Here is a 21,657-nt window from a genome sequence, read left to right on the forward strand (position 1 = left end):
TTCAGAAAAGTTAGGATTTTATAGATGATCTGGCTTTTTCTTGTTGTTAGAGTGGGAGCAGCAATCTCTTGGGGCTTTTCACATCCTACAGTGAGAGTGTTTTATTAATATAAATCTATTTTTAGGTTTAAATTTGCTGTATATACTAATGAAGTTAGTGAGACTAATGAGGCTCTTTGGAATTATCCCAAAAATGTAGTCCAAAATGACTATGAGAGACTTATATCATCTTCAGCATACCGTGACATTTGAATTTACAGTCGTACAGTGCCTCCATGGAAACCTTTTCAGCAAATAAGCAAGATCACAGTAGAGCAAAGAGAGAAGTCCTTGAAAGGGAGGAGAATGTCCTTGAAAGGGAAAAAAAAAAAAAAGGAAAACGTTAAAAAAAAAAAAAAGATGTGAATACATCAAAATGAACTTCATCTTTTTTTTTTCTTTTATTTGACTTCTCAATTTTTATTTCTATCACTTCACTGATTTTTTTTTTGTTTTTCCTAGAGTCAGCCTTGATATAGGATATACTACATTTTTTTAAATGTGCCATTTTAAAATAGTAAGTTAATTACTTCATTTAATATTCTCTTAGGCCACATGCGTTGATATTCTAATGACTGGAAAGAATAATATGCATTACTTACTGTAAGGAAATCAAAGAACAAGTAGGAATTTTAAGAACTTCTGGTGTTTATGATTCTTCCTTATTACCATGGATTAAGGAGTAGTTTAGGAATAAATTAAGTGGTACTCTCAGCTTTCATTTTATCTCATTTCATAATAAAGCTTTCTTTCCTTCATGAAAAGTTTTTGACAAATAGACAAAAAAAGTATATGAATAATTTTATTAATTTCAGTGAGGAAATTAAAGTTCAACCAAGTCAGTTCAGAGAATCTGTAGAAGCAAATGGAAGGATTTATGAGGAACAGAGAAAATTGGAAGAAAGTTTTACCATTCACTTAGGTAAGTGGATTCGTTTTTTGCAGGCATAATTTATTATAAATTGGGAAGCTTTTTTTATGATGTAAGAGAAAAATCCCTAGCATATGAGTACAATGTACCCATGTTGTTTTTAATTACAAATTATGTACTGCTTCCAGCGACATGCAGAAGAATGAAACTGGACCTCTTTCTCATACCCATACACAAAAATAAATTCAAATGGATGAAAGACCTAAATGTGAGATAGGAAACCATCAGAATCCTGGAGGAGAACATAGGCAGCAACCTCTTTACCCTCAGCTGTAGCAACTTCTTACTAGAAATGTTGCCAGATGCCAGGGAATCTAAAGCGAAAATGAACTATTGGGACTTCATCAAGATAAAAAGCTTCTTTCTGCACAGCAAAGGAAATGATCAACAAAACTAAAGGACAGCCTTCAGAATGGGAGAAGATATTTGCAAGCAATGTATTTGGTAAAGGGTTAGTATCCAAAATCTTTAAAGAACTTATAATCTCAACACCCAAAAAACAAATAATCCAGTTAAGAAATGAGCAGAAGACATGAATAGGCACTTTTCCAAAGAAGGCATCCAGAAGCTTACAGACACATGAAAAGATGCTCAACCTCACTCATCATCAGGGAAATACAAATACAAACCACAGGTGTGAGATACCACCTGTCAGAATGGCTAAAATTAACAACACAAGAAGCAACAGGTGTTGGCAAGGATGCCAAGAAAGGTGAATCCTTGTGCTGTTGGTGGGAATGAAAACTGATGAGTTTGGAGGTTCCTCAAAAGGTTAAAAAAAGAACTACCCTACAACCTAGCAGTTACACTACTGGGTATTTACCCGAAGGATACAAAAATACAGATTGAAAGGGTATAGGCACTCCAGTGTTTATAGCTGCATTTTCACAACAATAGCCAAACTATGGAATGAGCCCAAATGTCGGTCAACTGATAAATGGATAAAGAAGTTGTGGTATGTATATGTACAGTGGAATATTACTCAGCCATCAATAAAATGAAATCTTGCCATTTGTAACAACATGGGAGGAGCTAGAGTGTATTAGGCTAAGTGAAATAAGTTAGTCAGAGAAAGACAAATACTAAATGATCTCAATCACTGTCGACTTTAGGAAGGGAAACAGATGAATATAGTGGAAGGGCGGGGGAGTAAAAAAAGGGAAGAGGGAAACAAGCCATAAAAGAATCTTAACCACAGAGAACAAACTGAAGGTTGATGGAGAAAGGGGAGTAGGAGATGAGCTAGATGGGTGATGGGGATTAAGGAAGGTACTTGTTGTGATGAGCACTGGGTGTTGTATGTAAGTGAATTCTACACTGAATTGTATGTCACTGACTTCTACCCCAGAAACCAATATGGAACTGTACGGCAACAAAAAAAATTTAAAATAAAAAAATTATGTCCTTCTTCCATAGTTTGTTTTGCCAAATATTTTCTGGTATAGCTAATATATTATTTTTTTTTAAATAGGAAGGTTAAATCTGTATAGTTATTAGGATGGGAAATTGCAAAGCCTATTTCTAATTATTTGTAGCACAGATTTATCTGAATTCTTGCCATAGAGATTTGCATCCTGTTATACCGGATTTTTGCAGCTGTCTTAGTTTCTTTCTGGGACTGTTGCCCACCCCCCAGGAGCCCAGCTGAAGACCATGCATAATTTGAGATTGCTGAGAGCAGATATGCTGGACTTCTGTAAGCACAAAAGAAATCATCGAAGTGGCGTGAAACTCCATCGACTCCAGACTGCCCTGTCACTTTATTCCACATCTCTGTGTGGCCTGGTTTTACTAGTAGATAATCGAATCAATTCATATAGTGGTATTAAGAGAGGTAAGTTAACATCACCTTATTTATTTCATTAAATTTCCCCCTTTTAATACCATTCCTACAAAGAAAGAATTTATAGAAAAGCAAAAAATTTAGTTAGCCCTAGTATTTTAGTAGCCAAGCAACACACATACCCAGCCATGGCTGTTTTAGATTTCTTTCATACTTTAGCATTTGTAGATTGCTTCAGGATATTTACTCCCTCTTAAAATTCTATTATATCCTAAGTACTGCTCTTACAAGATTCTTGCTTCAAGGCATAACAAAAAGAATAATCTAGATATAAACGTACTCAATTCAGAAGCAAATCCTGGCTCCGTGAATTTTAGTTCATCCCTTTGTCCTTTCTTCCTAGGATTTTAGATAACGTATTTCTTATATGTGCTAGGTAAAATCCTAAATTCCCTCTGTACAACTCACTTTGTATGATTATTTTAAAAATTTTAGATATATATATTGAAATGTATACATTTTTAAGGAAGCTTGAATAGAGTTTATTTCCCATCATAACTCTAAGAACTGTCTTGTTTTTTTAGCATTGGGGGACTGGATGATGATTAAAGTAACTGTAATTTAAAGAAGGTTTGAAATTATCTGAAAATTTCCTTATCTATTAATTGTTTACTCTTTTGAGTGAGAGATTAGGTTTCTGATTCCAACAAAAATCACTGTTCCCTAACTTAAGACATAATTATTGAAAGGGCAAGTGTAAGAAATCATACTTATGAATTTTATATTTTATTTCTACCAGTTGTCATTTTATAAGTAAATACTAAATATTTGATTGTTCACTTGTAAAAGTTTATAAATGTTTTGGGTTCCTTAGATTTTGCCACAGTTTGCCAAGAATGCACTGACTTCCATTTTCCCCGAATTGAAGAGCAGCTGGAAGTTGTCCAGCAGGTGGTACTTTATGCTAGAACCCAACGAAGGAGTAAGTTGAAAGAATCACATGGTCAGTAAAACTCAAATTTTTCAAAAGTTCACTTTAAGTGTATTCTGTCCCTAAACACTCTAATAGCATATGGACCATTATTAAAATACCAAAAGTTGTATTGGTGGAAAAGTGGAAGAAAGAAATTAAGAACAAAATTTAAGATCTTCAGAAGCTTGAATTCTGTTCTTAATTTCCTTTTTGCATGATTTTGTTCAATAACCTTAGCAAAAACTGTTTTAATTTTTTTTTTTTTTAGCAAAAACTGTTTTTAAATTTAAATTCTGGGGGCACCTGGGTGGCTCAGTGGGTTTAAGCCTCTGCCTTCAGCTCAGGTCATGATGTCAGGGTCCTGGGATCAAGCCCCACATTGGGCTCTCCACTCAGCGGGGAGCCTGCTTCTTCCTCTCTCCTTCTCTGCCTGCCTCTCTGCCTACTTGTGATCTCTCTCTGTCAAATGAATAAATAAAATCTTTTTAAAAAAATTTAAATTCTGTAGTTAAAATTGAAGTACTCATTGGAAAGGTGGTGGTCTTTTGATCCAAGTTCTATATCTCTAAAGTGCTTGCTATATCTATATCTCTAAAGTACTTGCTACCTCAAAGGGCATTGAAGTGATAGAGTAAATGTTAGCACAAAATATACACTTATTATATGTTCCATCTTTGATACTTCTTAGGTAGCAGGAAGTCAGTTTTAAGACTTGTTGTTTATTGTCCTTTTGAAAAATTACTATGTCCAGAACTATGTCCTGCTTTTTTTTAAAATATTTATCCACAATATAAACATCCTTTCTAACTATTTGAGAAATTTGCTGGAATGTTATTTTTAAAGCTATAGAAAATGTTCATGGCATTGCTCTGTAGAAGATTTCTATTTATTGATAGACTTAGGAAGATATGAGTAAAGGAAAGAATTTTAGCTCAAATTACAGAGTAATTATATTTTTAATTGAAAAATATAAGTTTAAAAAGCAGTTTTTTTATAAATTAAATTGGCACTGTAAATTTGCTTAGTTAAGATCTAACTATAAGGGTAATATCCATTCAAAAATAAATGTAAGCTGTGTGTTTCTTGTTTTTCAGACATCTCCTATTACACAGGCATAAAATTGCAGTAAATGTTTTATTTGGCTTTAATGCATACTCAGTTTTTGTTGTTTTTTTTTTCCAAAAACTTGATGTTTTCCCCAAAAAATAAAATATGGCAAGTTATTAAAGTATGGCTGGTCAGACTTTTAAATCTGCTTCTGGTAGTCGGATATCTTTTTTGTTGGTTTGTTTTGCAACTTCAGCGTTTAAAAGAGACCATCATAGTACTTTTGATTCATGTGTTGTGTTCTGTAGTAAGCTAAGAAATATTGCTTGATGTCTTTGTTCCTCTCCCAGTAGAAATTGCAGAATTTCTCCCTTTTTCCTAATGCTAAAAGGTAGCTCTCTAGACTTACTATGATTAGCATTCACTATGGTTTCCATATTCAATAGACTTTTAAAAACTTGTTTTATTTTTTAATCATTTCCTAAATAGGTAAAACAATCTCAAGATTCACAATTTAAACTGTACAAAGAGCATACAGCGAAGGTCTTCATAATTGTCCACCACCCATTCAGTGCCCTTCCCAGAGTCAGCCAAGCCTGCCTTGTGCCTTCCAGACCTATGCTAATCTGTATATCCATGCATGTATGTGTGTACATGTATTTATTTTTCCTTTTTACACAAGTGGAGTTTTTCTCTGCACACTTTTCCATACTTTGCTTTTTTTTTTTTTTTACTGAATATTTATCTTGGCCATCATAGCATATCAGTGCATAAAAAACATCCTTACTACCTTCCCACTGCCACATAGTAGTCCATTGCAAGGCATCCTGTTATTAATCAATTCCATGGTAGACATTTAATCTGTCCCAGCATTTTTGCTATTATAAGTAATAATACGTAAACCACCTTATGCATACATCATTGTGCACATGTGAGCATCTCTGTAGGCAGCGACTCCTAAAGAGACATTACTGGGTTAAAGGGCGCATACATTGCTAATGTTGATAGTGTTCCCAGTGGCTCTCCATAGCAACGCCGCTAGTTTATATTCCACTCTAGGGACTGTGGCTTTGCTGTGGCACTGTGTGTCACATATGACAGAGCCAGGCTGTGTTAGGAAATCATACAGAAATGTATCCGAACAAAGGACCTTTCAGAAAATTCCAGTCTGTCCTTTTACTCTTCTGTCATCTTCTTCCTCCATCTCATTCAAACTAGCAGTGATGTAATCAGAAACATCTTAATATTATTCTTAGTAGGGACTAAAAGCATGGAGATTGAGATCATGACAGGTGTGGGAGAAGGAGGAGGATTCTAAGTATATTTATGAGAGATAGAAAGTGCAACAAATGACAGGAAGTTTTCAAACCACATACAGTTAAGGCAATGTGTGTAAATCATGGTATTATTTTGTTCTTGTTCAAGCAACTATTTTGTGGTTTAAGTGAGTCAGTGAAACAAGCAGGTCTATAAAAGACAACGTTCTGAAAGGAACCCACATGTCGTCATAGAAGAACTCTGTGAAAATACTTTCTCCGTCTTTTCCTCTTCTGTGTACACCCACGTATTTGTTTTCCATGTTTACATCCTGATACTCAAGTACCTGTTTATTCTAAGGCATTCCATTGTTTTCCTTACTGTGTTCATTATATTAGGATCTTTCTATTTCTACAGTCCATGATAATAAGTCACATGCAGTTTTGCTTCTGTGTACATGTTATATAAATTTTTTTAAAAATGAAAAATAGTCATTTTCTTAATATTACAAGGCATTACCATTAAAACATGGGGAGGGGAATGGACAATGACCTCTTCTCTCTTATTCACTTAGTAGGGATTCTGTTTGTTCATACCCCATATGAACAAAATCACTAGAATCCTTATTTATCATTTCTTTTGTTTTCTGTATTATGATCATACATTTATACATTTATTCAAAGCCTATCAGTTATATCACACTGTATGAGAGATAGACTATTACAGTAAATATAGATTCTGGCAACACAGAATCTCTTCTCTCTGCCTCTCTCTCCCCCTGTTGATAAAATATTTGCATTTATAAGGTACAATGATACAGTCAATTAGTCAAAGCAGTCACTAAGTAAAAATATTAAGTTACTTTCATTCAGAACATTTTTGAAAGCATAATTGCCCTTGGTATTTTCAGTTTACCCATTTGAAGTTCTGACTGTTTTCAAGTGATACTCTGATGGTGACAGCCATTCCAAATAGTTGTGTATTTAATTGGAATACATATACACCCTCTTAAAGATAGCTGCTTTGAATACTAATATTCATTCTGCATTTTTGAGTTTTGGTAGAAGACACATCTGAATCTTCTAAGAAATCTATCAAAAATACATATACGTACATAAAATAATTTGTGTCCAAGTATAATGCATGGTCAATAGTGATTTGTCTTATTTTACCAATATTTATCCTTCTAAATAATGTCATCCCTTCTAGAAAGAAAGAACAACTATTGACTACCTAAAACAAAAATTTCCCATTTGAAACAAAGTCTCACATATCTGTTTGAAATAAATTGTATATGGTGACAGATAAGAAATAACAGATTTCAGAATGGGCTGATTCCTGGTACTACTAACCATTTGCTTGTAGTCCTGAACAAGTTATATCACCAACAGTGACTCAGAATCTAAAAATAAAGATGATCACACTACTACTATCTAATGAAGTTTTTTTATGTGTAGTTAATTTAGTGCCCTGAACCTCCTAGATGAAAAATAGGATAGTGGCAAGTGGAATGTGGTTAAGGCCATAGGGTTTGGAATCTGGATATGTGAATTCAAGACCTGGTTCTGCCATTTACTGTGCATCCTTGGTTAAGTTACTTAACCTATCTAACCCTTTGTTCCCTCATATATACAATGAAGATAGTAACAGTACCTACATCATGAGATTGTGTTTTAGGAGTTTTGTAAGAATTAAATGAGATGATACATGTAAAGTATCTATCAGAATGCCTGGCACCTAACTAGCCTTAGCAAACTTTTGCTGTTACTGTGATTGTTTGGGGAGCAGTAGAATTAATGTGCTTTCATATGTTGTTATGTTCTTTCATGTTGCATTATCTCATGAGTAGATTCTGGAAACCGAAATGGAGGAAGTGACGATAAGGCTAAAAACGCTGACAGAAACTATTTAAATATTTTACCTGGTAAGTAGTATTTTATTTGAAATTGCAGTTTTCTTATAATCACATCCATGGAGATCAGAGATTTGAAATAGAAGTTTTTATGGTGTATACATTATAAGAAGTTTGTCAGTGTATCACTTTGAAGCAACATTGTATCGACAGAATGTACTTTCACAGATGTTCTGCAATTTAAATCTTTATTCTTATTCTAGTTCTGACTTTCTAGATCCATATAATAAATATTGTTCAGACAATTGCATAAATTTGATAGCATTTGCTATTTTAAATTTCTTCTATTATACATTGTTTCATTGTTTCTTAAATGAAGCAAGAAGTCATTTTTACTGTAAAATATAAACAATACTAGAGACAGAAACAGTTGAACTTGTAGAAAAAATGTGGGTCACATAATTTACAATCTTTCTTACTTCCGCCTCCCCATAACCGTTCCTATTTCCCATTTCTTTCATTTCCTTTGTTGTTTTTGGATAGATTATTTATCAGCTGGAAATTCAAGCTCTTGATCCTCTTCCAGACTGAATTCACTGTGGTGACCCTTGTAGTGTTTGGATGACAGGGTATGTAGCAAGGAAGGCATATCTCTTCACAAGCATAAAGTCTGTTAAGCTAACTAGTAAAGTTTGCATTTCCCTAAATAACTAGGTTGTTCCTTCACTGTTTCTACCCCAGATTTTCTACAGGTAGGTCGCATCCCATTTAATGTAAGCAAATAGCATATCGCTTTCTGGTATCCATCTTGTCAGTCCCAGTCAGTTAGCTTGTGGTCATCAGCTTCCGAACTCCTTCCCACCTTCAGAGATCCTACCTTCGTGGGTAATGTTAGAGGCAGGATTGCATCATCACATGCTGTTTCCTCCACTTTGTGGAACAGGAAGCTGTCCTCCTCTCTATCTAAAAATACCTTCATTGAGACAGGATTTATTGTATTTCTCTGCACAGATCCATAATTTAAATCATCCATATTTTGTGGCTTTCTTAAAATGTGCCAATCTCCTTACCTATTCTGGAGGTACCGATGTGTGGGTTTTTTGCAATTTACTTCTTTCTTGCTATATTTATTTCCTTCCTTGCTCCTTTTTGGGAAGAGCCTATAGGTTAGTATCCCAACCACTAAATCAGGAGGATATGTCATAGTGAGCATTAGAAAACGAGTACCTAACTATTGGATTAGATACGCTGACAGCATCTGAATTTCCATTTGTCCAACAGCAAGAAGGTTTACCAGAGATGAAGATCCAAATCACAAATGCTTTTCAGCTTTCAAGCTACAAAAGTTTTATTTATATATTTGTATATTTATATATTTCATTATCTTAGTATTTATCATTTATATCATCTAATTCTCACAACAACTTATTAAGGAAAGCAGTCAGGCATTATTTTTCCCATTTCTTACACGAAGTACAGAAAATCTATAAATCAGATTGATTTGCCCAAGATCACTCAGCCAATAAGTGCTTAGAGACCAGACTTTCTCAATACCCAGTCTAGTCCTTTTTCTGCTATATCATATTATTTTGATGACCACTGCCAGCTCATAACACCCATTTCACTACTGGGTAAAACAAGGCCAAGAGACAAGTCATGTAAGGTCAAATGAAGCAGTGCCAGTTTGGGGATTAGGAGCACCTGACTTGTTCACTAAGTCATCTGCCTCACCACTGGACAATGGCCCATGTTTAAGGCTGCCACTCCCCTCATCGAAATGATCAGTTGGAGCTGAGGTGGTAATGTACTTCGCTGGGCCCAGAATGATACTGTCTCGTATGGTCTGCCAAGTTTCTGATAAGCGGTCTGCATCTTTTATTGCCTTCCAGGAAAATTGTAACTGTACTCTTCCACCAATTTTCCTTTTCCTTTTTTTTTGTTTTTGTCTAGTTTATTTTGACGTCTCTGTTATTATAATTTCTTTTTCTGCTTATCTAGTCTTTCATCTTAAGTCAAAGAAAAAAAAAAGGCCTTTGCATGGGGCCTGTCAGTGGCATCCATGGGTACAGCTTATAAACACTGGGTACTACAGATGAGTAAACATTGTGCTAACGTATGTCTAATACTTTTAAGCATACTGTGAGTTTTATAAGTCAATATAAATAAAATCCTATAATAATGACTTTGAAGCAAGGGGAAGTAGAATTTGTGAGGGCAGGGGTTAGAGATGGAAGTGTAGTTCTTAGAAGAGCAAAGCTTTCCTAGAATTTTCTTATCAAAATTTCCAGGAAGGCATGTGTGTTTGTAAAAACATAGTCTTTATAAGCTTGTATATTTTACGTAATTATATTGAGAGAAACTGTAGAATATAAAGGCCGTTGACTAGTGTGACTACATAGAAAATGGAGCAATTATGGGAAGCATGGATTTTAAGCCTTGTCTATAAACATTTGTTCATCCAGTCATTCAACAAATACTTACTAAGTACCTTCTATGTAGCAGGCACTATTTTGTATGTTGGAGATAAAACAAGATAGACAAAATCCCTATAGTCATTGAGCAGAAACAATGGTCTCTTTGATTTAAAAAAAAAAAAATGCTTTTGCACAGCAGAGGAAACAGTCAACAAAACTGAAAGGCATCCATAGGAATGGGAGAAGATATTTGCAAATATCTTATCAGATAAAAGGCTGGTATGCAAAATCTGTAAAGAATTTATCAAACTCAACACTCAAAAAAACCCAAAAAATCCAGCCAAGAAATGGGCAGAAGGCATGAACAAACATTTCTCCAAAGAAGACATACAAATGGACAATAGACACATGAAGAAATGCTCAACATCACTCAGTGTCAGGGAAATGCAAATCAAAACCACAATGAGATACCACCTCATGCTGGTCAAAATGGCTAAAATTAACAAGTCAGGAAACAGCAGATGTTGGTGAGGATGCAGAGAAAGGGGAACCCTCCTATAGTTGGGAATGCAAACTGGTGCAGCCGCTCTGGAAAACAGTATGGAGGTTCCTCAAAAAGTTAAAAATGGAGCTACCCTACAACCCAGAAATTGCATTACTAGATATTTACCCAAAAGGTACAAATATAGTGATCCAAAGGGGCACCTGCACCCCAGTGTTTATAGCAGCAATGTCCACAACAGCCGAACTATGGAAAGATCCCACATGTCTGTCGACAGATGAATAAATAAGAGAGGTATGTATGTATGTGTGTATATGTGCATGCCTGCGCACACACACACACACACACATAAAATAAAATATTATTTAGCCATCAAAAAGAGTGCGATATTGCCCTTTGCAATGACATGGATGGAACTAGAGGGAATAAATCAGAGAAAGACAAATACCATATGACTTCACTCATGTAGAATTTAAGAAACAAAAGAGATAAACATAGGGAAAGAGAAGGAAAAATAAGAGGAAAACAGAGAGGGAGGCAAGCCGTAAGAGAGTCATAACTTAAGGAACCAACTGAGGGTTGCTGGAGGGGACAAGGATAGGGGTTGCGGTAACTGGATGATAGCACTAAGGAGGGCACTTGAAGTAATGAGCACTGGGTGTTGTATGCAACTGATGAATCACTGAATTCTACCTCTGAAACTAGTAATACACTATGTATTAATTAAATCGAATTTAAATAAATTTTTTAAATAAAATAATCTCAAATGAAGAATTTCAATGCTGAGAAGAAAACAGAACAATGTGGAGAAAAAATAAGGGGTGTCCTATATCAGATGGGAGAATCAAGGAAGAGCTCTCTGAGAAGGTACTCTTTGATCTGAGACATCATTGGTGAAAAGAAGTCAGACATATAAGAATCTTGGGGAAAAACTCGGACAAGGCAGCCCTGATTTGGAAATAAGCTCTACATGTTTGAAGAACTTTACAAAAGCCTGTGTGGCTGCGTCAGAGGAGACGGTGAGACAAGAGGACAGACAGATACATAGGCAGTCATATAGACCATGGGAACCACAGTAAAGAGCTTGGATTGTCTTCTGGAAGAAGTGTGAGCCTGCTGGACAGTGTTAAGTAGATGAGTGATATAATCTGATTTATAAAGAAATTGTTTGGCCTGCAAATGTGGAAATGGTTTGTAGGTAGGAAAGATGGGAGCAGAGAGATGAAGAGGCTTTGACAAAACCCTAGGTGAGCGATGATGGTGGCGTGTACTAGGGTATGAGCTAGGGTAATAGCAATAAAAATGGAGTGCCTCAGGTTTGAGATAATTGTTGGAGATATTATTTGAAAGTAGTTGATGGTGCACTGTACTGTGGGTTAGGGAAGAAATACCGAGATAAAGGAGGTAATTAAGGACAACTTCTGTGTTTCTGTCCTGTGCCAGTTAACTAACTGAAGGGAGATTAGATCCATGAATTGAGATGGAGAATGCTGATTTAGGGTGTAGGGAAGAGAGGTTATCAAGCAACCTGTTTTTACATGCTCACTTTGAGTCAAGTAGGACATTTTGAACATTTACGTAAAAATAGAGATAAGTACTCATTTGGTTTCCTTACTACTTAGTGATCACTTCAGGCCAATTTGTGAACCTAATGCAAAATTGGCTATTGTCTCTTTTTTTCATCACCTCTCCAAGAATGAAGGAGCCGGGGCTGTATTTGCTTCCTGAGCCCAACATAGATTCCTGATACACCTCTCCTAGTTTGGCTCATTGACTGCCATATAGTTCCTTATAAAGTCCACTGATGAATGAGATTTATTCATTTGAAAATCATGCTTTTATTTGGTGTTCCCAGGAGAATTTTACATTACACGGCATTCTAATCTCTCAGAAATACATGTTGCTTTCCACCTTTGTGTGGATGACAATGTGAAGTCGGGAAACATTACTGCTCGAGATCCTGCCATTATGGGACTTCGAAATATCCTCAAGGTTTGCTGTACCCATGACATCACAACAATAAGCATACCTCTCTTGCTGGTGCATGATATGTCAGAGGTAAGCAGGTAGAAGAATAATAATACCGTAATTTTATAAATATGTTAACCATCAACATTGCATAATAATAATAATCCACTTTACATTTTAAAAGCACTTTTTAAAAATAATCCAATGGACCTTTGTATCCCCTATATGGTTAATAGCACTGAGTGACATATGATACAAAACAGTGAATAATCCTTAACAATTTATGTCCAGAGAATATAGTAAGTAGACTAGAAAATAAAAATTAGCTTAAGCTTTGGATAAGACATATGGCCCTACTCCTCCCCTTTCTCTTCCTCTCCCTCTGTTTTTGTCTTAAGTAGCATTAGAATTACCTCCACGTTTATATTTGGCCTACACTAACATTAAAATTAGTTTGCATTCTCTGACTATGCATTAATAGGCAGCAGAAGGAGGTGCTAGATAACAGGAAGAAACCGGCCTCATTTTAACATTCTCTCAAGAATGCTCGAGGATGCGTTTTGGATAATACAGTTGGCTTCTACAGTTAAAATATGGCATAATCATTGATTGATTTTATTACATACTGTGCTTTGTTTTATATTTTGGAAAAAAGTCTTCCCATGACTGTCTGCTTTCTCCTGTTTTCCTTCTCATCCACATAAAAACTGGTTAGAGAGGATAAGCTGAAGAAATAATGCAAAGACCAAAACTCAACTTCAAGTAGTTTGGAGAAACAAAGTAGCCTCAAAACAGTGGGTGCAGGCAAGTGTTTTTGGGAGAGCTAGTGGTCAGCCTGATGGTGAAGGACCCGTATCAGCAACTTGGGGCCTGCTGGTTCAGAGGTGGCTTTTTTTTTTATTTTTTTTTCCCCCATAAAATGGCTCGATGTGCATTGTGAATGTCAGGAAGGAAGCCTGCCCATTGATTATTAAAACTTATTTCCCAAAATAAAAGATGTATAAATGCTACTTTTTAGAGCAAAACATTTCGATTCATTCATCTTAAATGCAGTACCCTATATAAACACACACACAAAATCAATTCCAGGTAAGCCGGGGTGATTTTAAATGACTTACCACTTACATCCCATTTGTATTTTCATCAGACACATTGTTTCAATTAAGAGAATTCTGGCTCCATCCTATGAAAGCTGCATCAGACTGCCTAATCTGTCACCATTCACTTATGTAGCCTAAGTCATACCTAATATGGTATCAGGAGAGATGAACACACATGGTTTGTTTGGGGTTTTTTCAACTGTACTTTATAAAGTTTTAGTTCCATCAGGCATGTTTAGCCGTGGTTAAGTTATCATCACTAACTAGTCCATCTATAAAAGTCTTTGGAGAATAACAAAGAAAGTTTGTGATGAATTCCAGCCGCAAGGAAACATCCAAACATTCCTGCAGCTGGACTCCTGGTTAACCAGTTTATAAAAATGGTTATATGTAGGTGGGAAACAACCTCAAAAACAGTATTTCCAAAAGTCACTAAGTTTGGATTTACTTCCAGACATCTGATACTACTAGCATTCCCTCTCCCACAATGTTACAAAAGTTACATGTTTTAAATTGGGACAGCCAGCTGCAGGACATTAAGTTTGTTTCCAAAGTGTCCATTTTAATTCACAAAAGTATATTGAGCCACCATCCTCCCATTTGTTGTATTTAAACACCCATTCGGGTCACGAAGTTTATTCTACAAATTCAGACAACACCACACAGGATACAGAGTTAATCTTTGTTTTAGTTTTCATGCAAGGGTCCCAAAGCATTTTCAGGTGTTGTTTACTTTCTCTAACAAACAGAATTTCTAGACACTCGGTGACCACATTTTAGTGGTGCACAGTAAAGACCATAGTGTCTGTGGTATTTAGAGCTGTAGAAATTAATTGTAGTTCTAAGAAGAAAAAAAAAAAAGACGGAAAGGAAAGAATAATCTATCAGCAAGAAAAGAGACATCCTGATAATCACCAGGTTATCCCTATAGATATTTGTGATATAAGATACTGTCATACTGGAGCCAATCTAACCTGATGGGTGTAGAATGAACCTGTAAGTCAAGAATCCCAAGTTCCTGATTCCCTTTTATTTTTTACTGTTAACTTGTTCAATAATTTGGAACTTAGAGCTTTTAGTTACTATAATTGTGGTTGATGAAGAGGCTATTTGTTTTTAAATTTTGTTTAGAGTAGAATACACATAATAGAAAAGTATACTGAAGTATATAGCTCAAATTTTCACAAACTTAACACCCCTGTAACCAATACCTAGATCATAAAACAGAACATTACCACCACCCCAGAAGAACCCTAACCCTTCCTGTCTCATAAACCATACTCTCTCCATGAGGGTAACCATTTTTTTTTTTTCCCATTTTGAAAAGCATGGATTGCTTAGGCTTGTTTTTGTAGTTTATATAAGTAGAATCCTATAGTATGTACTCCTGTATCTGGCTTCTTTCACTCCATAATTATGTTTGTAAAATCTACCCACATCGTTGTCTATGGTTGTTCATATTATTCTATATTACTCTACTGTGTGACAGGACCACAATTAGCAATGCATTCTACTATTTAGGGACATTTTGGTAGTTTCTGGTTTTGATTATTATGACTTATGTTGCTATGAACATTCTAGTAGGTAGATTTTGGCATTTCTATTAGGTATATACTTAGGGATGGAATTGTTCAGTGTCACTGTATGTGTATGTTTAGCTTCTGTATTTACAACCAAATAGTTTCCCAAAGTGGTTTACTTAACCCATTGTTTCTGCATGTGAAAAATCAGAAAGCCAGATTGTTCCTCACCCTGAGATAATGACTAAGAAACTGATTAATAGGAGTATTTCAGGTCCCTCAGAGCCATATACTTGAGAGTAAAGAATAGCCTTTCAGTTTCTCCCATGGGTGTATAAACTCAGAAAATAACTCCTTGGTTACATTCATTCCTATGTATTTTATGGGTTTTGGTGCCATTGTAAATGGGATTGGTTCTTTAATTTCTCTTTCTGCTACTTCACTATTAGTATTTTTTGCATTTTTCTGTTTTAATTTCTAATGTAATAACTACCAAGAGATAAAATCCACATAGGCAAAAGCTCATTGATGTCCTCACTGATTTTTAAGAGGGTAAAAGATCTCCCGCCTCGGGGTCCTTGCTTCTCAAGGAAGACTCCCTCTGCCTGTGCTCATGCACCCTCTCGTTCTCTCTGTAAAATAAATAAAAATCTTAAAAAAAAAAAAAAAAGAGTGTAAAAGATCCTAAGACCCAAAAAGATTGAGAACCACTCTAATGAAATAACAAATGTACAGTTTTGATTATGAAGACTTGCAACATGGGAAAGTAATTCTGGTGATAATGAAAAGAAGTAGAATTTAAAATGGTATAATCACGGATCATAACTATAGAAAATAAATGGATCAGTTCTAGTCTGGCAGTAGCACTCATGTGCACATTTGATCAGAGATTAGAAAGGAATGTAGAAAAATGAATGCATTCGGCGTGGTAGGTGACCGGGACGGGATGTTTGTGTATTTCTGTCACTTTTGTAATAACATGTTATACAATAAAAGCATTTTAATGCATTGTTCCAATATTATACAAGTTAATGGAATTAGTCATGCTAAAATTGAGAATATTTGGAGTTCCTATGTCACTTTGTCTTTAGAATTAATTATCTAGAAAGTTTTAAGGGTATGTTTATTTTTTTAATTATAATTAGTAGGATAATTAAATTGGTTTGTATTCCACAAATGTAGTCTAACAGTTACAACAAATTATACCTAAAGACCAGAAGAAATCCACCTAAAGTTAGCAAATAGGTGCCCAAATCTGTTCACGAAGTAGATGGTCAATATTATAGGTCTTTTTTTTTTTTTTTTTACAGAGTTCTGTTAAAAACATATGATTTGTTTTGGTCCTCTTTTTAGGAAATGACTATACCATGGTGCTTAAGGAGAGCAGAACTTGTGTTTAAGTGTGTCAAAGGTGAGCAGAACCTTATATTTCAACAACATGACCTGTATTTCTTAGTCCCAACTATTGAAAGTAGAGCAGCTCAGGAGAAGAATATGAACATTACCTCTGTCCTCTGGTGTCCCAGTTAAAAGTGGTTTAACAAGGCAAAGATTCTTTTACTTCTCTTTTTCCAGTCATAAAGGAAACAAATCTCTGGCCCTCTTGAAATACAAGGATATTTGGATGTTATTTGTATTTTGATCTGATTATACCTTGCTCTCTCTTGCCTTTTTATTTTCTTAAGAAGAAAATATAGAACCACATCTTTGCTTTTCCTTCAATAACCTGCTTTAGCTTCACTGTGTAGAGACTAAAAGGACTTGAGAAATCATAAGGGAAAATGCATTGACAAAATGATATTAAACCTCTCTGGCATGGAGAGTTAAGGATTGCAGAAGTTCATCTGTTCTTTGGGCCTAGCCTCTCCTACACATGAGTGGCTACCCAGAAAGGCAAGACATGAAGCCCCACAGTGAAAATTCAGTTTATCTCCATAAGGGGCTGGTAGGTTTGAAGACCAGAACCTGTAATTCAGCAAAGTCTGTTGCTCTGTTTTAGGTTTCATGATGGAAATGGCTTCCTGGGATGGAGGAATTTCCAGGACAGTGCAGTTTCTGGTACCACAGGTGTGTTAATAGATCTCTCCCCAGTTTAATCTCTGCTATAATATTGCTCCCAGATACAGCTAGGCACCCTGTCCCAAACTCAGTAGAACATAACAAAATGCTAATATCTTTCTATTTATTAAGGAGAAAAGTGTTTGGATGCCATAAAGGCATTTAGATAATTGTCAAAGATGTCAGCATCTTCCACTCAAGGGATCTTTTATTTAACCCTAGAACCAAACTTGACTCATTTTTTGTTTTTTTCCCACATTCGTGATCTATAGTTCTTGAAAAATTCACATAAAAGGACATTAGCAGAAAATGATTCTGTATTCTATATAGAGCTTAGCAAAGTCAGTGGTACTTTAGTTACTGACTAAGCTAGAGTTATCTAGGGATTTTTCTGGTAATTAAACTTACTATTTGACAGAAACAACATAGTTTCTCAGAACAAAAACACCCGCTGCCTATAACCATGTGGTTAACTCAGTCATGAAAGAGAATTTCCAAATACGGCTGTCCTTATCTAGGAATAGTTCCATATTTTAAATGACTTTAAAATTTGAAAAATCAATGATGGTTTAACAAATGTGAACTTTTTTTTTTTTTTTTTTACTTCTGACAGAGTATTTCTGAAGAGATGTTTTATCAACTTAGTAACATGCTCCCCCAGATCTTCCGAGTATCATCAACACTTACTCTGACATCCAAGCACTAAACCCTTAGAGACTGACACATTGGCAGAAGAAGCCTCTTAAACTTTCCAGGAACTTGAGCTGTGCTGGGATTCTGTCAAGCAAAAGATGCCCAGAAAGAGAACTTATAATCCAAGTCACGAATCAAATCATGATGTATGTCTGTGAAACCTTCCACAAATTCATATACTGCATAGCCTAGTGATCAGCCTTTTGGTCATACATTTATTCTTAACATTTCTTTATGAAACAATCTTTTTTTTCTACTGTTAGGCCCTGTCTGCAAATATTAGTACCTGGACACTTGATATGGGAGATTGTTCATTGCATTTTCTTGGAGACATCTGAGTTTTCCAAAAGATTTGAATCATATCAAGTGCAAGACTTCATTAACCATAAGAATAAAATCTTTCCTTTACCTTAATTTGCCAAGCAAAAATTAAAGGCAGTGCGATATACATTGCAAGTATGGATTTTTTTGTGAAAATCTTTGTAGTAACACAAGCATATGAGACAAATGTGCTTATTCTTTTAAATTCTATTTCAAAAACTCTTTCTAAGGTTTTATAAGTCAGGAAAAAAAAAAGTCAGAAAAGGACTTTGGATTCTTTACCTCTGTCTCATCCTCTCTATATGACCTTCCCCTTGTCTATTAATAACATTTCATGGGCTGGGAAAATAGTATGCTCATTTGCAAGCCCAATGGAAAGTTAGTCCAAGCCAACACCCGGCAGAATTTCAGTGCTCATCAACATCATGACAGACAACAAAGATCATTTTTATTTCTCCATCCTGCTTCCTACATTCTCAACTTCCTTAACCAGTCTTCCACTTCCTGCATTCCCTTGCTGATAACTATGTCCCCATTTCGTTCTGTGCTCTGTTTCCTCTCCCCTTTTTCGTCATCTTTCCTCCTTTCTCAGATGATGCATATCACTTATTTCTCCCATCTGTAACACATTTGCTGTGAGTAGTGACTATATTAAACAAAGACATTTACAAAAGAAACAATTTCATCATATTCAAGTTATATGGATGTTGTAACTGACCAATGAAATGAAATGAAGAACCTTTGATATCCTGATGAGGTGTTACATCTTGATTCCAAGAAACAGAAAGCACTCTCGTTAGTATATCTAAATACTTAAATATAGTAAATTATAGAAACTCTTTTCACACACAAAATGCTTCCCCATAACACAGAATGTGTCTTGATTTTCTATGCAAGGAAATGACTGTCCAAGTAACAACACTAAGGAGGACATGGACTCCAGACTGTATCTGTTACACACTAACACCTTCCACATGCTTTTCCAGGGAACTTGGTTATCCCATCAAGAAGAAGGTGGGTATTCTGCTCTCACAGTGAGAAATTATCTTCCAGGCATCACTGTTGTCCTTAAGACTGATTCTAATGCAAAGCAGGGTACACAGAGGAGGAAAATAGGGGTGTGTGAGAGCAGTATCAAAGACTACTTTAGATCATAATATGAAAGGTCAGGTTGGAGGTGGGTGTCCTTGGATCCATATAAGGCATTCAAAAGGAGGAACCAAGAATCTTTCCATTGAGGTCCTGTAACTAAGTGGACAGCCAGTAGCTAGGGGTACAGCCAGAGGTCAGGGGGTAGGAGTAAGAGTTCAGTCATGCAAACTTGGTAAATGCTGCTGCCCTAGAGCAATTAGAGGTACCGTTTGGCCCATGAAATCAAGATAAAGGTATTAAGTATCCTTTTTTTTCACATGGCACTGTATTATGATATATATGGAGTATAAGATTGGAAAAATGCTTATGATGGTATATGAAGACATACCAAACTCTGAGCTAATAACAAATAATAATTCAAGTGATGGAGATTTTAGTGAAGCAGTAGATGAGGAAGTCCGGAATTTTGTGTTTGGACCAGAAAGGGTGAGATCATGACTCTTTTTGGAGTGTTCTAGAGGGCTTCATGGAGGGGAGTGGTTTGGGACATTTCGTGAGTGATGTGAAGAAGGTATCTCAACAGGCTGAGAATGGAAGGGGCATTCTAGGTCTAAGATACAGATAGGAACAGAAATCAAATGAAGGGAGGCACTGGCAAATGGCCCGCAAGTTGAGAGAAGCTGACCACAAGAGTCTTTTGGGGGTGGGGTATAAGGCCTTAGTTCAAACATTGGTGAGGTGTTCCACTGAGCATGAAGCTTTCTGGTTGCATGAACAATTACAGTGTTCCTAAGACAGATGACAATATGGGCCTCAAGTCCTTAAAAATATGCTTGGAAATCATGCAGGGGCACTGAGCCTGGTGTCTCCATTCTGTATTGCTCTGTCCTCCCCTTCCCTAATTTTTGTTCTCAAAGCACAAAGCCAAGCAAAGCTATAACCGTGCCATTGATCAGAAGTGTGGCATCAGCTGTTCTCAGCATGGCATTGTGGCCAGAATGGAAGAAATGCATGAAAAAGAATTTCAACAGAAACACAGCTCGGTTTGCCTGGGAGTTGGCAGATCTCTTCCTGGCACAGAGTACACGTCGTTTGTGCCACTTCAGTTGGATGCTGGCACATTCTCACAAGAAGAAAAAATGTTGCACAAAGGAAAGATGAATTCACAGAAATGTTCCTAATGTAGAGGCCCTAAGGAGATTCAGCAGAGCTGGCCAAAAGAAGAAACAAAACTCAAGAGAGCAGAGTCTTGGCTGTTTCTCAGTCTCTAGGTGAGAATGATTGCTTTTCTGTGACTCCGTTCTCCCATTCAGATGAAATTGGACTGTTTTGCTCAGGAGGAGTTAGAGCAGTGTGAAAATCACTATCACAGTTATGAAATAAAAAACGTTTTACAGGGGCACCTTGGTGGCTCAGTGGGTTAAAGCCTCTGCCTTTGGCTCAGGTCATGATCTCAGGGTCCTGGGATCGAGCCCCTCATCGGGCTCTGCTCAGCAGGGAGCCTGCCTCCCCCTCTCTCTCTGCCTGCCTCTCTGCCTACTTGTGATTTCTGTCTGTCAAATAAATAAATTAAAAAAAAAAAAAAAGTTTTACAACACCTGATTTACCTGAAGTACCGTGTATTCAGAACCATTTAGAGGAATGGCTTTTCTACCCTTTAATTATCAAATACCCTTTCCATTATCTTCCCCATATTTCTCTGAAACATTTTGAAAATTTTTACCTAGCAAACAATTGAAGTAAAAAAAAAAATCATCTTTTTGTTGTTGTTGTTAAAGACATATCTGGGGAGCTGAGTGACAGTATTAGCAAGCAATACATAGTGTATTTTTATCAGTGCACAATTTCCATACATAGTTTTTATGCATAAAGTACATAGAATTATCGTGTAATACCAGGCAAATTCACAAAAACAACTTTGCTGTTTTACTTAACGTGCAAGATCTCATCCCAATGAAATGTATTTCAGAAAGATTTTTTTTAGTTTATTTAATATTATGTTCAGTTAGCCCTCATGAGTTTTTGATGCAGTGTTCAACGATTCATTAGTTGCCTATGACACCCAGTGCTCATCACAACATGTGACCTATCACCCAGTTACCCCGTC

General features: G+C 36.0%; 1 protein-coding gene across 2 annotated transcripts in view; it reads left to right on the forward strand.

Annotated features, from left to right (window-relative positions):
* C6H12orf4 (chromosome 6 C12orf4 homolog) overlaps positions 1-18,619 on the forward strand; it is a 40,619-nt gene extending 22,000 nt beyond the window's left edge. For both annotated transcript variants that reach the window (XM_032349068.1, XM_032349069.1), the window contains 8 exons: positions 855-961; positions 2,607-2,804; positions 3,628-3,756; positions 7,880-7,954; positions 12,654-12,856; positions 16,740-16,797; positions 17,386-17,453; positions 18,058-18,619. In XM_032349068.1, the coding sequence (XP_032204959.1) occupies positions 855-961; positions 2,607-2,804; positions 3,628-3,756; positions 7,880-7,954; positions 12,654-12,856; positions 16,740-16,797; positions 17,386-17,453; positions 18,058-18,150 (931 nt within the window). In that variant the 3' untranslated portion in view covers positions 18,151-18,619. The remainder of the gene's footprint in view (positions 1-854; positions 962-2,606; positions 2,805-3,627; positions 3,757-7,879; positions 7,955-12,653; positions 12,857-16,739; positions 16,798-17,385; positions 17,454-18,057) is intronic.
* Positions 18,620-21,657: the final 3,038 nt, after the last annotated feature.

This window comes from Mustela erminea, chromosome 6 (genome assembly GCF_009829155.1).
Source record: "Mustela erminea isolate mMusErm1 chromosome 6, mMusErm1.Pri, whole genome shotgun sequence".
NCBI classification, from domain to species: Eukaryota; Metazoa; Chordata; class Mammalia; order Carnivora; family Mustelidae; genus Mustela; species Mustela erminea.